The sequence below is a fragment of the Lynx canadensis genome, chromosome X (assembly GCF_007474595.2).
Source record: "Lynx canadensis isolate LIC74 chromosome X, mLynCan4.pri.v2, whole genome shotgun sequence".
Taxonomy (NCBI): Eukaryota; Metazoa; Chordata; class Mammalia; order Carnivora; family Felidae; genus Lynx; species Lynx canadensis.
In genome coordinates, this window is record NC_044321.2 from 59397404 (window position 1) to 59415351 (window position 17948).

Consider the following 17948-nt stretch of genomic DNA (forward strand, 5'->3'; position numbering starts at 1 on the left):
TCTTCATACATATGGGAAATAGAAGCAGAAGGAAATCTGGAACATCAGGAATGAAGAAAAACCAACAGAAATAGTAAATATCTGTGCAAATATAGTAGCCTATTCTCTTAAGTTCTTTAAAATATGTTTGGTGGACAAAAGCAAAAGTTAAATCATTGACCATGGGGTTTTCAATGTATACAGATATAATACATAAGATAACCTGTAAACATAAGGGGGGAAGGTAAAGTGACTTATAGGGCATAGTAAGGTTTTTACATTCCACTTGACATGGTAAAATATTGATTCTAAGTAAGCTGTGAAAAGTTAAGTACCACTATTGTAATTCGTAGAGTAACTGCAAAAAAAAATTACACAAAGAGATAGGCTAAAAGGTACAAAAGATAAATTAAAACGGGATAGTAAAATGTATTTAACACAAAAGATAGCAGGAAAGGTGAAATAGAGTAAGAAAGAGGAAACTGGCAAAAATAAAATAAAATGATAGACCAAACTCCAAAAATATCAATACTTACCAATATAATTATCAACATATAATGACCAATGTAAATACATAATTATTAATGTATCAATATGCTAGCAATGAACAACTGGAAACCAACATTAAAAAAAAATTACAATCTCCCTCCCCCCAAAAAGAAATCCCTAAGTATAAACCTAACCCAGGGTTTCTCAATCTTCAGCACTATGGACATTCTGGGTTAAATAATTCTTTTTTATGGGAAGAAATATTCTGTGCACTTTAGGATGTTTAGTAGTATCCCTAACTTCTACCTACTACATGCTAGTGACACACTCATCCTCAACTGTGACCATCACTAATGTCTCCAGATAGTGCCAAATATCCCTCAAGAGCAAAATCACCTCTGGCTGGAAACCAATGGTCTAATCAAACATGTTCAGTGTCTGTATGCTGAAAGCTATAAATGCAGATGAAATAAAACAAAGGAAATTCAAGTAAATGGAGAGAGATTCTATGTTCACTGACTAGAAGACTCAATATAGTAGGGATGTCAATTTTCCCCAAATTGGTCTAGAGATTTAATAATCCATTTAAAAGTCCTATATGGCTTCTTTGCAGGTACAGACAAGATTACTCTAAAATTATATACACAGATAAAGAAATTAGAATAGCCAAAACAATTTTAAAAAGAAAAACGTTGGAAGAATCTATCTTTATGCCTTAAGAGAAAGCTACAACAGTGAAGTCAATGTGGTGTTGATGAATGGAGAAACACATCCACATTGATCAATGGACAAGAACAGAATACAGAAAAAGATGATTACATAGAGAGAGAGAGAATAATGGCTCCCTAAAATCTTCATCTACTAATGTACTAATCTCCAGAACCTGTGAAGAGGATACCTTACATGGCAAAACAAACTTTGCAAATGTGATTAAATGAGAATATGAGCTGGGGAGAGTATCCTGAGTTATCTGGGTGGGCCAAGTGTAATCAAGAGGGTCCTTATGAGAAGGAGGTGGGGGGGGGGTCAAAGTCAAGAGAAAAGATAGGAATACGGAGGCCAAGAGTCAGAGTCAGAAAGACTGAAGATGCTGCTGGCTTTTAGATGGAGAAAGGCACCAAGAGCCAAGGAATGCAGGTGACCTCTAGAAGGTAGAAAGGGCAAGGAAATGGATCCTTCCCAAAGAGCCTCTGGAGGGAAATACAGCCCTGACAAATGTTTTTATTTTGACCCAGGAAACCTAATTTTGGACTTTTGACCTTTATAAAATAATAAATTTGTGTTGTTTTAAGCTACCAAGTGTGAAAAGTTTTTACAGCTGCAATAGGATCCAAAGGAAATTCAATTGGGAGAGAAAAGCCTTCATGTAGGAACAATTGGACCAAACGATAAAACTTCAACTAAACTAGATACAATAATTAACTCAAAAATGGAACATAGATATAAACGTAAAAAGTAAAAATATAACTTTTAGAAAAAAACACAGGAGAAAATTGTAATGATCTTGAGTTAGCTAAACAGTTCTTACATGTTAACAACTAAAACATAATCCATGAAGGGAAAAAATGATAAACTGAAGCCTATCAAAATTAAAAACTCTTGTTCTATGTAAAAAACTATTAAGGGATATTTTTTTAAAAGGTACAGATGGATTCAGGACACCTGGGTGGCTCAGCTGATTAAGTGTCCATCTCTGGATTTTAGTTCAGGTCATGCTCTTGCGGTCATGAAATTGAGCCCATGCTCAGGATGGAGCCTGCTTAAGATTCATTCTGTCTCTCTCTCTCTCTCAATCCCTCCTTCCCTCCCTCCCTCTGCCCCTCTTTCCCCTGTTCGTGCTCTCCCTCTCCCTCTCTCTGCCTCTCTCTAAAATAATAAAAAGCTACAGATGGGAGAAAATAATTGCAAATTATATATCTGACAAAAGTCTCATATCCAGAATATATAAATAGCTCACTAAACTCAACAGTAAAAAAAATGGCCCAACTAAAAATGGACAAAACACTTGAACAGACACTTCACCAAAGTGGATATATACCTGCAGCCAAGCACATGCAGATATTCAACATCATTAGCCATTAGGAAAATGGATATTGAAACCATAAGATACCACTAAATGCCTGACAATATCATGTGTTAGCAAAGAAGTGAAACAACTGGAACTCTCATACACTGCTGGTGGTAAGATGAAAATAGCCATTCTGGAAACCAGTTTGGCAGTTCCTTATAGAGTTAAAAATATACTAACCATGACCTAGAAATTCTACTCTCAAGATATATGTACCCTGGAGAAATGAAAACTAAGGTTCACACAAAAAACTATACCTAAGTGTTTACAGCCACTCTAGTTATAACTGCCAAAAGGTGGAAAGAAACCAAATGTCCACCAGTGAATGAACAAAGTGTAGTACATCCATACCATGGAATACACCTCAGTAATAAAAAGAGAAATGAACTGATATACTCAATGACTTGGATGAATGAAGAAAGCATCATGTTGTGTGAGAGGAGCAAGCTTAAAAGGCTATGGTATTCTCAAAATGATAAAACTATAGGGATAGAGGACAAATCAGTACTATCCAGCTATTAGGGGTCTGAAGAGGATATACCTACAAAGGGGTTACACAAAGGAGATTTTTAGTGTGGTAACACTTTTCTGTATCCTGACTGTGACAGTAATTATATGAATATATGCATGTGTTAAAAATCACAAAAGAGTGCATTTTGTTGCATGTTTATTAAAAGTAAAATTTTTAAAATAAAGCCAGTGTCTCAGGGCATATCAGATCTCACTCCCTAGAGGCTTGAGAGGTCTAAAACTAAGGCTAGATATTAATAAATTTCAATAAAAATTGACTCAATACGAAACTTAATCCCCCAGGTGTTTTCTAAAAATTGAGAAACTGTTTTTACTAGATTATAATCATGGGACAAGTTATGTTTCATCTGTAACTGCAATGCGTCCATTAATTTAAGTACAAGAGAAATAAAGAGAAAATTACTCTCTCAAGACTTATTCTCACAAAATTTTTTTCTTTCCTAGATCAAAAGTTTAAATCACATAAATAAACAATCCTCTAAATTCTTGAATTTTCAGAGACTGGTATATAATTATGAAATGAATTTGTTTAATTTTAACATGGAAATGCACAATTTGGGACACAAATTAAAGAATGGACTTAAAGAAAAAGTACAATCACCATAAAGGACAGCCAAAAGTATGTTGTTATCTATATGATGCCAAATGTACTGGTCAATATGATCAGTTTACTGAGGGTCTCCAATTCTAGATTTTAAAATGACTTTTCCCTTCTTAATAATGAAAGTATTGTCTCTGTACTGTCTCTGAGGAACCTAATTCTTACAAACATTTTTAATACTTTAATTCCTTAAAAACTAATCTCTTTCACACCAGCCTCTGATAATTAAGGACTCTGTAACTAGTGTCACCAAGAAGGGCCCAATATATGTGAATAGGTAAAAGAGAATTTTGTTTGTTTACCTCTCTAGTCTCAAAAGGATCAGAAGGAGAAAAAGAAAAGAAAGAACAAGAGTACTAAAGGGAGATAAAATTAGCAAGGCAAAACAAAGAGAAAAGAAAAATGGACAAAGTACTCAATTTGTAAATACCATATTTTCCGAAAAACAGAGACGGAGGGAAAATTTCTAAACTCGTTCTAGGAGGCCAGCACTACCCTAATACCACAACCAGGCAGACATTACAGGAAAGGAAAATTCTGGACCATTATCTCTTATGATCACAGATAAAAAATTCTCACCAAAATATTAGCAAAACAAATTAAATAATATATAAAAATAATTACACAACATGACCAAGTGGAGTTCATTCCAGGTGTACACAGCTGGTTCAACATTGGAAAATCAATGTAATCCATCACATCAATAGGCTAAAGAAAAAAATATATCAATAGATGCAAAAGAAGTACTGGACAAAATCCAACACCTATTCAAGATAAAAACTCTCAGCAAACTAGGAATAGAATGAAACTTCTTCAACTTGATTAAGGACACCTACAAAAACCCCTATAGGTAACAACATACTTAATGATGAGAAACTAGAAGCTTTACCCCCAAAATTTAGGAACAAAGCAAAGACACCCTCACTTATCACTGTTGTTCAATATGGTACTAGAAGTCCTAGCTAAAGAAGTAAGAAAGGAAAATAGAAGGCACACATATTAGGAAAGAAGAAATAAAACCGTATTTGCAGATAATATGATTATCTATGTAGAAAATCCAAAAGAACTGACAATAGAAATAAACCTCCTGAAACTAATAAGCAACTCTAGCAAGGTTGCAGGACATAAGGCTCATAAGACTCAAAAGTCAATTGCTTTCCCATATATCTCCAGTGAACAAATACATAATTTGAAATAAAAAATAACACCATTTAAATTAGTACCCAAAATGATATAACTAGGTATAATTCTAACAAAACATGTTCAATATTTATATGAAGAAAACTTCAATACTCTGATAAAAGAAATTTAAAAAAAAGCTAAAGGAATGGATTTCATGTTCATGGATAGAATGATTCAATATTGTCAAGATGTCAGTTTTTCCTGAACTTGATCTATATATTCAATGCAGCCCCAATCAAAATCCCAGCAAGTACTTTGGCAGATATGGACAAACTGATTCTAAACTTTACATAGAAAAACAAAAGACCCAGAATATCCAACACAATATTGGAAGGAAAAGAAAAAAAGCCAGAGGGTTGACACTATTTGATTTCAAGAATTACCGTAAAGCTACAATAATCAAGGCAGCGTGGTATTGGCAAAAGAATAGATAAGTAGATCAACAGAACAGAATAGAGAGTACAGAAATAGACAAATATACATAAATATATTATACTGATGTTTGACAAAGGAGAAAAGGCAGCCCAGTGGGTAAAACAGTCTTTTCAAAAAATGGTGCTAGATGTGCATTGGTAGTATAGTGGTGAATATACTTTCAAAAAATGGTGCTAGAAAAACTGAACGTACAAAATGAAATCTAGACACTGACCTTACACCTTTCACAAAAATTAACTCCAAATGGATCATAGTCCTAAATGTAAAGTACAAAGCTATAAGACTTCTAGAAGATAACATAAAATAAAATCTAGGTGACCTTTGTTTCACAATGACATTAGATACAACACTAAAAGCACAATTCACGAAATACTGTTAAGTTGGACTACATTAAAATTTAAAACTGCTGTTCTGTGAAAGACACTGTTAAAAGAAGGAAAATACAAGCTACAGATTAAGTGAAAATATTTGCAAAAAATCTGATAAAGGACTGGTATCCAAAATATACAAAGAACACTTAAAATTCAACAATAAGAAAATGAACAACCCAATTTAAAAATGGGCAAAAGGCCTGACAGATATCTCACCAAGGAAGAGATACAGATGACCAATAAGTATATGAAAACATGCACAATATCACACGTCATTAGGCAATATCAAATTAGAACAAAATTGAGATAGCATTACACATCTATTAGAAAGACTAAAATCCTGAACACTGACAACACCAAACGCTGACAAGGATGTGGAGCAACAGAACTCTCTCATTCACTGTTGGTGGGAATGCAGAATGGTACAGCCACTCTGGAAGACAGTTTGGCAGATTCTCACAAACTAAACATAGTCTTAACATATAATCTAGCAACTGCACTTCTTAGTAATTACCCAAATGAGTTGAAAACTTATGTCACACAAATCTTGCACACAAATGTTTATTACAGCATTACTTTTGGCCAAAATCTGGAAGCAACCAAAATGTCTTTCAAAAGGTGAATGGATACACACACTATATGGTACATCCATACAATGCAGTATTTTTCAGCAATAAAAAGCAATGAACTATCAAGTCATAAAAAAAAACATAAATGACTCTGAAATGCATATTGTTAAGTGAAAGAAGACAGTTTGTAAGAGCTACATACTATATGATTCCAGCTATAAGATATTATGGAAAAAGGCAAAACTACAGAGATTATAAAATGATCAGTGGTTGTCAGGGATTTGGGAGGATGGAGAGATGAATAAGTGGGACACACTGCAGTTTTAGGGCAGTGAAACTATTCTGTATGATACTTTAATGGTGGATAAATGGCATTATGCATTTACCCCAAACCCATACGTAAGTACACAACATAAAGAGTGAATCCTAATGTAAACTATGAACTTAGCTCATAAGAATAATGTATTTTTAAGTAATTGGTTCATTCATCATTTGTAACAATTGTACTACATTAATGCAAGATGTTAGTACCAGAAGAAATTGAATGGAGTTTTTTGAGGGGGGATATATAAGAATTCTCTGTACTTACTGCTTAATTTTTCTGTAAGCCTAAAACATCTCTAAACTATAGTGTTTTAATTAAAAAATACTCCAGGATATAAATCATACTTCTCAATTAAAGGTCAGATACCATTGTTTCATTTTAAAAAGTGTTTTTCAGAAAATTTTTAAAGAATCAAAGTGAAAGTGCATGAATCTTCTGAAGTTACCCATGTCAAGATAGTAGTTCCTGGAAAACTCCAGCTGTTCCATGAAGGCTTCCCTAAATGCCTAATTGCTGGAACTCCCATATATCTTCATTTGTGACTCCCTTTGGATATCTGGGTATTACATTATATATATTTTATCATTATTTGTGTATTTTTCTCCTCCAGTACACTGCAACTGCAGGAGGGAAGGCAAGGCACACATTTTGTTCATTTTTTTATTCCCAGCTGCCTAGCACAGTATCTTCTATCTAAAAGTCACTCGACAAATGATGCTCAATACATAATGCTATGATCTGAATATTTGTGTACCCCTGCCAAATTCACATGTTGAATTCCCCCCAGGGTAATGACACTGGAAGTGGGGTCTTTAGGAGGTAATTAGGCCCTTATGGGATTAGTGCCCTTATAAACAAGTCCCCAAGATCCTTCTTGCCTCTTATATCATGTAGGTCATAACAAAAAGCCATTTATGAACGACCTAGTTTATGGTGCTTTTTACTGCAGTGTAAATGGACTAAGACACATATATGATCCCTTACTTTATATAACAGATGCATTCTTGAAGAAAAGGGATATTGATTATATTTTTACAAAATACACTCTCCCTTGAAATTATTTTATAATGTTAAATGTAAATGGACTAAGACACATATATGATCCCTTACTTTATATAACAGATGCATTCTTGAAGAAAAGGGATATTGATTATATTTTTACAAAATACACTCTCCCTTGAAATTATTTTATAATGTTAAATATAGCTTATTTTCGTTTGCAACAGATTCTTAATTGAGAAGATATTTTTTACTTTAATGTCCTGTACTCTCAAGTTCTCTGTCAACTAAGTGGTTCCAAAGATGGTGTTGATTGCAGAGTATAAGTAAACTTTTTTATAACATTAAAAAACACACTTATTTTATGAAAACAGATGATTTTAGTAAGTATGTTTTATATTTTCCTTAAATCCTGGACAGCTGTTATGTGATATACTAACAGAAAGACTAAATTTTTTAAAATATTTTTTAATGTTTATTTTTGAGAAGACAGAGTGTGGAACAGGGGAGGTGCAGACACACACACATACACACACACACACACACACACACAGAATCCGAAGCAGGCTCCAGGCTCTGAGCTATTAGCACAGAGCCCAATGCAGGGCATGAACCCATGAACCGTGAGATTATGACCTGTGTCAAAGTCAGATGCTTAACTGAATGAGCCACCCAGGCACGCCCAGAAAGATTACATTTTTTAAAAAATCCTTAGATCTCAAAATCCCCAGATTAATGATAATGTGATACTCGTAGGACAGATGTGTGGATGATAAGAAAAGGCAATGCATATGATTTGTAAGGATTTAAGGAAGGAAGGCAGATTGTGTTCTCTCTATCTCTGTCTCTTGGTGGCAGAAACCCTAAAATATATCTCATAGAGGACCCAACATATTAAAAATAGAATTGCTGCAATTCAGAAGAAACACCAACCCATTCTTCTTGGCCTTGTCTGGGCTGCAAGACATCTTTACATAATACAGTTTATCTTACAAATCTTTGCTGTAGACAATGATAGCCTTAAGACCTTCAGAATGAAAAGAGAATTAATAGGCAAATAAGTAAGCAGATGGCATGCTGTGACCCCATATGTTAAACATGAAATCCTCCTCCCTTCTGTTTCTTCTCACTTGATATTTCTGTCGTTCTGCCTCCCTTCTCCCTCATGGATGCCTCTGGTCTTGCTATGAAACTACCACATGCTGCTCATATGGCTGGGTGGCATTCATTTATAGCTGAGAAGATCCCTGAACCCTGCCTTAAAATTCCCAAAAGTATGTGGAGGAGGTAGGGAAGACCAGAGTATAAAGGAGAATAGATTGGTCCAAAGTGCTTACACGCCAAGGCATATTGAGAAAAAATAGGAAGCCAAGAAATGAAAGGGATAACAATCCATGTTTGCACACCCAGTATAAATCACACCAGCAATACTAACAAAATTAAACAATGACCAGGTTTTAAAGATTGAGAGAGTAACCACTTTAAAGTAAAGACAGTATAGAAACTAGAAAAATGATGTTAGGAATGGTTAAAAGTTACCACTATAAATTCCTAAAGCTATTCTATGGTCTAGTTCCTGCTTAGTTAAAAAAAACCCAAAAAACTGCTTTTCTATATGCTCTGAAAGTACAAGCATGCACTCATCATAACATCAGGCAATTTATTCCTTTTCCTAACTCAAAAGTAATCAAACATACTTTCTGAGGACTAATTTTCTATATTCATTGCTGTTTACTTGTAATTAGTTTATATGAGGTTAGTACAGCATATCTATTCTATGGGTGCTCAATATTTATTGATAGAAGAATCAAATATTAGCCTTCTAAAAATATTTCAGTCTTTATGGAAGTTACCTTGATCTAGGTTTTATACCGACTTTGACCTGTCACCAAGGAACAGAAATTTGTATTTTGAAGGGTTGAAATTCATTCTAAAAATAAAATCACGTATTAACACTGCTCCTTTTGGCTAACCTAATTAGCCATGTTCTAAACTGTTCTCTTCAATTCAAAAGAAAGTCCAGAAAACAATCTGCCTTCAACTTGTCAGCAAAGTACTTTAATTCAGCTAATAAAGAATAAAGGCCAATTTGCTAATTCTGCCTTGCACAAGAGCTCAGAATAATCTTTATCTTTAAGCAATTTGTAGGTAAAAGACAATTCAGCAATCAGTACTGAACTAAAAATTTAAGAGTTAAAAGAATTTTAACTGAGAACAAACTGAGGGTTGATGGGGGGGTGGGAGGGTGGGCGATAGGTATTGAGGAGGGCACCTGTTGGGATGAGCACTGGATATTGTATGGAAACCAATTTGACAATACATTTCATATTAAAAAACATAAAAAAAGAGTTAAAAGAATTTCAATGTTAGCTACCAAACTTAGATTTGTATTATCCTCTCTGTTCAGCTTAAACAAACAGAATAAAGTATGGATCTTAGTCTATTGTTCAGTATCTTGATTTAGTCCTCTCCCAGGCAAGAGGTCCAGTTCATTGGGAGTACTCAACAGAACCCACAGATGAGAAAGGAGAAAAGACAATGAACAGCTAGACTGAATTATTCTAGTTTTATTCTCCAATCACTCCATCCCTGTTTCCATTACTGTTTGCTTCCCTACAGGAACACATTTATCACAGGTTCTGTCTGTAGTCACCTTCTATTTCTGCTCTTTCCTTTGGTGAACTAATTTGCATTGTTTCTACTATTACTTCTTTTTCCCCCCAACTATTACCCCTAATCTCTCTAGCCTGGGGCTCCTTCCTAAGATTGTCTAGCATTTTGTATTATCAGCTACATATCTGTCTCAACATTCCATTAGCATCTCAAACTTAACATGCCTCAAACCAAAATTTCATCTTCCCAAACAAGACCTCCTAACTTCCTACCTACTTCTGTTAAAAGTATTGTATTTCTCTTATCCTTGGCATCAACTTTGAAATCCTATTTCTCTTTTACTTCTAATATCTGATCCGTTGCTAAGTCTTGTTGACTCTACCTCCTTCACCTCACAAAATCTCTGGCATCTTTTCCTTGCATATTACCATTTCTACCACTACTCCAGTACAAAGTGCCATTACTTTTCATCTAGACTATTACATTAGCCTCATAACAAGGTCAGTAAATATTGCCTGAATGAATACATGAAATGAAAATCAATAGTATCCCTATTTTAGTTGTCTCACCACCCTAATCCATTTTATGCAAAAGGGTCAGATTAATTTCCTAAAGCACAGCTCTAACCTTATTACTCTGCTACTCAAAATACATGTTGCTACTTCCAACATAATTAAATTTTTGTTTCACAGTTAAGGTATTTCACATGAAGCTCTATCTTTTAAGGTTACCTATAATTTCTCTGAAACACTATCCCCTCACTGGAGCAAAGCTGGACTACTCACTACTCCACACATGCTTACGTCCTCTCTCAATCTGTTCATTTTACTCCTCTACCTTTAACAATCCTACTCATCAATCCAAGACTATCTTAGACATCACTTCCTCTCCAAAACCTTTCCTGACTCCCCATCTTGGTGGTTCTTTCCTTTGAAATCCCAACACGTGAATGTACTTCTTTCAAATCATTTATGACTTACTTTGCATCATAGCAATAAAGTGTAACTTGTCTTATCTTGGATGATTTGAGACAAGAAATGTGCTTTTATTTATGTTTGAATACCCTGCAGAGCCAAGAACAGTCCTCTGTATAAGTTCTCAATACTTATTTTTAGGGTAGGGAAAAGAATCAGTAAATAAAAAGGAACATACATGACATAGAGAAAAAAGTAATAAGATCTAGGTTCTAAAACAATATATTAATCCTAACACATAGCAAAACCTCATTTATATTTTTCAACTGTTTTTTTTTACCATATTTTTGATGAAATCTAAATTATTTTTAACACATATACTTTACTATGTGCCAAGCATTCTTTTTAGCCTTTTGTATGCTGATTTAATTAATCCTTATAACAACTGTATTTAACCTTATTTTACAAATTGGGAAACTGAGGCATGAAGACTAAGCAATTTGCCCAATGTTACAAGGTTACTAAGTGCCAGAGCCCAGGAATTCTGATTGATTCCAAAGACTATATATGTACCATGACTATATTTTGTACCTAAACATATATATACTTTACTGAATTTAAAATCTGAATGAGTTGAAAATAAGGGTTTTTTTTTTCTTAAAAGCTCAGAGTCATTATAACTGCCTTACTAAAACATGCTATATATAGTACAGAAATAAACTGAAGAGGCTGCTAAGATATAGAGGGCCCCTATACTGAATGGTACCAAAATGCCTAGTTTTTGTGGGTGTTTTTTTTTTCTTTTAGCTTTTCCTGTTTGTTTTTTTCCCCCTTCACACTATGTTTACCACTTATGGCATTCAATGTGCCTAAATGTGCCTTCATCATCTTTTCAAATTACTAGGAACTGAGAACCAAGCTTACCAGAAATATGTATTAAGTAAGAACCAACAGGTCTCTAAGGAGTTTCTTTTATAAATTTCCTTATGCTTTGTTACACAATGATCTGGTTTCAGGACTAAATTCCATTAAGTTGAGGCCATTAGAAGTCTGATCCACAGATAAATTGGGCACTACCATGTAATTTCTGACGGTATAAAATAGTTATGTAAATGAGGGTCCTAAAAGTTAACAATGCTCCCCCCAAAGTAGCTTATATCAGCCCTTTTCATTATTAGAAAATGTCATACTATTTTTTAGTTATAGCAATGAACAATGTATAATTTCTCCTATTCTTACCTTTGCGCCCCCCAAAAATCCCAGAGAAATGGCAACCCTAGCTCGTAGATCTGGCCGGTCTTTGGGCCACACATACGAAAGCATTGCTTTTATGATTTTCCGAGTATCAACATCTTTTAACTGTTGAAAGAGAGAAAACAAAGCAATAATTAACATGTCATTTCAAATATAACTATATTTCAATAATGTAGAATTATGTAAATATTTAAGAAAAATTTGAAAACATTACAAACATAACTTTTTTAATTCAAGTACAACTATCATACAGTGTTAATGCAATCCCTATCAAAACACGAACAACATTTTTCATAGAACGAGAAGAAATAATACTACAATTTGTATGGAATTACAAAAGACCCTGAATAGCCAAAACAATCTTTTTTTTTTTTTTTTCAACGTTTATTTATTTTTGGGACAGAGAGAGACAGAGCATGAACGGGGGAGGGGCAGAGAGAGAGGGAGACACAGAATTGGAAACAGGCTCCAGGCTCCGAGCCATCAGCCCAGAGCCCGACGCGGGGCTCGAACTCACAGACCGCGAGATCGTGACCTGGCTGAAGTCGGACGCTTAACCGACTGCGCCACCCAGGCGCCCCCAAAACAATCTTGAAAATGAAGAACAACCCTACAATCCAGCAATCACACTACTGGGTATTTACACAAAGAATACAAAAACACTAATTCACAGAGATATATGCACCCCTATGTTTATAGAAGCATTATTTACAATAGCCAAGATATGGAAGCAGTCCAAGTGTCCACTGATTAATGGAATGGATAAAGAAGTGGTATACGTGCGCACGCGCACACACACACACACACACACACACACACACACTGGAATATTAGTCATAAAAAGAATGAAATCTCACCATGTGTAATGACATGGATGGAGCTAGAGAGTGTAATGCTAGGCGAAATAAGTCAGTCACAGAAAGACAAATACCATAGAATTTCACTCATGTGGAACTTAAGAAAGTGAACAAACATGCAACGGGGAAAAAGCAAAGAGGGAGAGAGAGACAAACGAAGAAAGAGTTTCTTTTTGTTTTGTTTTGTGTACTTTTGAGAGAGAGAGAGAGAGAGAGAGACAGAGACAGAGAGAGCACGAGTGGGGGAGGGGCAGAGAGAGAGAGGGAGACACAGAATCTGAAGCAGGCTCCAGGCTCCAAGTAGTCATCACAGAGCCCAACATGGGGCTCAAACCCACGAACTCCGAGATCATGACCTGAGCGGAAGTCAGGCACTTAACCAACTGAGCCACACAGGTGCCCCAACAGATTCTTATTTATAGAGAACTGATAATTAGCAGAATAGAGAGGAGTGGGAGGATGGATAAAATAGGTGATGGGGATTGGGGAGGGCACCTGACATGATGAGCACTGGGCGATGCATGGAATTGCTGAATTACCATATTATACACCTAGAACAAATAGTACACTGTATGTTAACTGGAATTAAAACAAAAACTTAAAAAAATGAAACTGGAGGTATCACAATCCTGGATTTCAAGATATACTACAAAGCGGCAGTAATTAAAACAGTATGGTACTGGCACAGAAACAGACATGCAGGTCAAAGGAATAGAATAGAGAGTCCAGAAATAAACCTGCACTTTTATGGTGAATGACTCTATAACAAAGGAGGCAAGAATATCCAATAGGAAAAAGACCGTCTCTTCAACAAATGGTGCTGAGAAAACTGAATAGCTACAGGCAAAAGAATAAATCTGAACCACTTTCTTATAGCATACAAAAAAATAAACTGAAAATGGATTAAAGGCCTAAATGTGAGACCTGAAACCGTAAAATTCCTAGAAGAAAATATTGACAGGAATCTCTTTGACATCAGCTGTAGAAACGTTTTCCTAGTTATTTTTCTTCTGGCAAGGGAAACAAAAGCAAAATTAAACTATTGGGACTATACCAAAATAGAAAGCTTTTGCACAGGGAAGGAAATCATTTTAAAAAAGGCAACCTACTGGGACTTCAACACCCCACTTACAACAATGGACAGATCACCTAAACAGAAAATCAATAAGGAAACAATGGCTTTGAATGACACACTGAACCAGATGGACAAAACAGATACATTCAGAACATTTCAACCTAAAGCAGAGGAATATACATTCTTCTCCAGTATACATGGAACAATCTATAGATTGCTGAGACACAAATCAGCTCTCAACAATTACAAAAACATTGAGATCATACCGTGCATATTATCAGACCACAACACTATGAAACTCGAAATCAACCACAAGAAAAAATTTGGAAAGATAACAAATACTTGGACACTAAAGAACATCCTACTAAAGAATGAATGGTCTAACAAAGAAGTTAAAGAGGAAATTAAAAAGAACATGGAAGGGGCGCCTGGGTGGCTCAGTCGGTTGAGTGTCTGACTTCAGCTCAGGTCATGATCTCCTGGTTCATGAGTTCAAGCCCCACATCGGGTTCTGTGCTGACAGCTCAGAGTCTGGAGCTTGTGTTTCTGTCTCTCTCTCTGCCCCTCCCCTGCTCACGCTCTGTCTCTCTGTTTGTCAAAAATAAGTTAAAAAAAAAAACATTAAAAAATTTTTTAAAAAGTACATTTAAGCCAAAGAAAAAGATAACACCATAACACAAAACCTCTGGGACATAGCAAAGGCTGTCATAAGAGGAAAGTATATACCAATCCAGACCTTCCTAAAGACGGAAGAAAGGTCTCAGATAGACAATCGTACCTTATACCTTAAAGAGCTAGGAAAAAAAAAGCAAATAAAACCCCAAACCAGCAGAAGACAGGAAATAATAAAGATTGGAGCAGAAATTAATGCTATCAAAACTAAAAAAAAAGAGTAGAACAGATCAATGAAACCAGAAGCTGGTTCTTTGAAAGAATCAACAAAATTGATAAACCACTAGCCAGTTTGGTCAAAAAGAAAAAGGAAAGGATCCATATAAATAAAATCAAGAATGAAAGAAGAGACATCACAACCAACACATCAGAAATAAAACCAATAATAAGAGAATATTATGAGCAATTGTACACCAATAAAATGGACAATCTGGAAGAAATGGACGAATTCCTAGAAACATATAAAGTACCACAGCTGAAACAGGAAGAAATAGAAAATTTGAACAGACACATAACCAGTAAAGATCAAATTAGTAATCAAATATCTCTCAAAAAACAAGAATCCAGGGCCAGATGGATTTCCAGGGGAATTCTACCAAACATTAAAAGAAGAGTTAACAACCTATTCTCTTGAAGCTGTTCCAAAAAATAGAAAGGGAAGGAAAACTTCAAAACGTTATGAAGCCAGCAATACCTTAATTCCAAAACCAGACAAAGACTCCCCTAAAAAAGAGAAATATAGACCAATATCCCTGATGAACATAGATGCAAAATTCCTCGACAAGATATTAGCCAACTGGATCCAACAATAAATTTAAAAAAATACTCACCACGACCAAGTGGGATTTATACCTGGGATGCAGGGCTGGTTCAATATATACAAAATAATCAATGTGATTAATCACATCAAAAAAATAAAGGACAAGAACCACATGATCCTCTCTATAGATGCAGAGAAAGCATTTGACAAAATTCAGCATCCTTTCTTGATAAAAACCCTTAAGAAAGTAGGGATAGAAGGATCATACCTCGAGATTATAAAAGCCATACATGAAAGACCCGACGATAATATCATCCTCAATGGGAAACAACTGAGAGCTCTCCCCCTAAGGTCAGGAACAAGACAAAGATGTCCACTCTCCACACTGTTATTCAATATAGTATTGGAAGTCTTACCCTCAGCAATCAGACAACACAAAGAAATAAAAGGCATCCAAATTGGCCAGGAGGAGGTCAAACTTTCATTCTTCGCAGATGACACAATACTCTATATTGAAAACCCAAAAGATTCCACCAAAAAACTACTAGAACTGAACTATGAATTCAGCAAAGTGGCAGGATATAAAATCAATGCACAGGAATCACTTGCATTCCTACACAACAACAATGAAGCCACAGAAAGAGAAATCAAGGAATTGATTCCATTTACAGTTTCACAAAAAACCATAAAATACCTAGGAATAAATCTAACCAAAGAGGTGAAAAATCTATACATTGAAAACTATTGATGGCACAAAAACAGACACACAGACCAATGGAATAGAATAGAAACCCCAGAACTAGACCCACAAACGTATGGCCAACTCATCTTTGACAAAGCAGGAAAGAACATCCAATGGAAAAAAGACAGCCTCTTTAACAAATGGTGCTGGGAGAACTGGACAGCAACATGCAGAAGGTTGAAACTAGACCACTTTCTCACACCATTTACAAAAATAAACTCAAAATGGATAAAGGACCTAAATGTGAGACAGGAAACCATCAGAACCTTAGAGGAGAAAGCAGGAAAAGACCTCTCTGACCTCAGCTGTAGCAATCTCTTACTCGACACATCCCCAAAGGCAAGGGAATTAAAAGCAAAAGTGAATTACTGGGACCTTATGAAGATAAAAAGCTTCTGCACAGCAAAGGAAACAACCAACAAAACTAAAAGGCAACCAACAGAATGGGAAAAGATATTTGCAAATGACATATCGGACAAAGGGCTAGTATCTAAAATCTATAAAGAGCTCACCAAACTCCACACCCGAAAAACAAATAACCCAGTGAAGAAATGGGCAGAAAACATGAATAGACACTTCTCTAAAGAAGACATCCAGATGGCCAACAGGCACATGAAAAGATGTTCAGCGTCGCTCCTTATCAGGGAAATACAAATCAAAACCACACTCAGGTATCACCTCACGCCAGTCAGAGTGGCCAAAATGAACCAATCAGGAGACTATAGATGCTGGAGAGGATGTGGAGAAACGGGAACCTTCTTGCACTGTTGGTGGGAATGCAAATTGGTGCAGCCGCTCTGGAAAGCAGTGTGGAGGTTCCTCAGAAAATTAAAAATAGACCTACCCTATGACCCAGCAATAGCACTGCTAGGAATTTATCCAAGGGATACAGGAGTACTGATGCATAGGGGCACTTGTACCCCAATGTTCATAGCAGCACTCTCAACAATAGCCAAATTATGGAAAGAGCCTAAATGTCCATCAACTGATGAATGGATAAAGAAATTGTGGTATATATACACAATGGAATACTACGTGGCAATGAGAAAAAATGAAATATGGCCTTTTGTAGCAACGTGGATGGAACTGGAGAGTGTAATGCTAAGTGAAATAAGCCATACAGAGAAAGACAGATACCATATGGTTTCACTCTTATGTGGATCCTGAGAAACTTAACAGGAACCCATGGGGGAGGGGAAGGAGAAAAAAAAAAAAAAGAGGTTAGAGTGGGAGAGAGCCAAAGCATAAGAGACTGTTAAAAACTGAGAACAAACTGAGGGTTGATGGGGGGTGGGAGGGAGGGGAGGGTGGGTGATGGGTATTGAGGAGGGCACCTTTTGGGATGAGCACTGGGTGTTGTATGGAAACCAATTTGTCAATAAATTTCAAAAAAAAAAAAAAAGAAAACTATTGAAAGCTTATGAAAGAAACTGAAGAAGACACACAAAAAAATGGAAAAATATTCCATGCTCCTGGATACGAAGAACAAATCTCGTGAAAATGTCGATACTA

General features: G+C 35.6%; 1 protein-coding gene across 1 annotated transcript in view; it reads right to left on the reverse strand.

The window, feature by feature from the left end:
* The window catches only part of ABCB7 (ATP binding cassette subfamily B member 7), a 185779-nt gene that overhangs the window by 61496 nt on the left and 106335 nt on the right, over positions 1-17948 (reverse strand). Inside the window, exon 4 of the mRNA XM_030305226.1 lies at positions 12316-12435. Within this exon, the coding sequence (XP_030161086.1) occupies positions 12316-12435 (120 nt within the window). The remainder of the gene's footprint in view (positions 1-12315; positions 12436-17948) is intronic.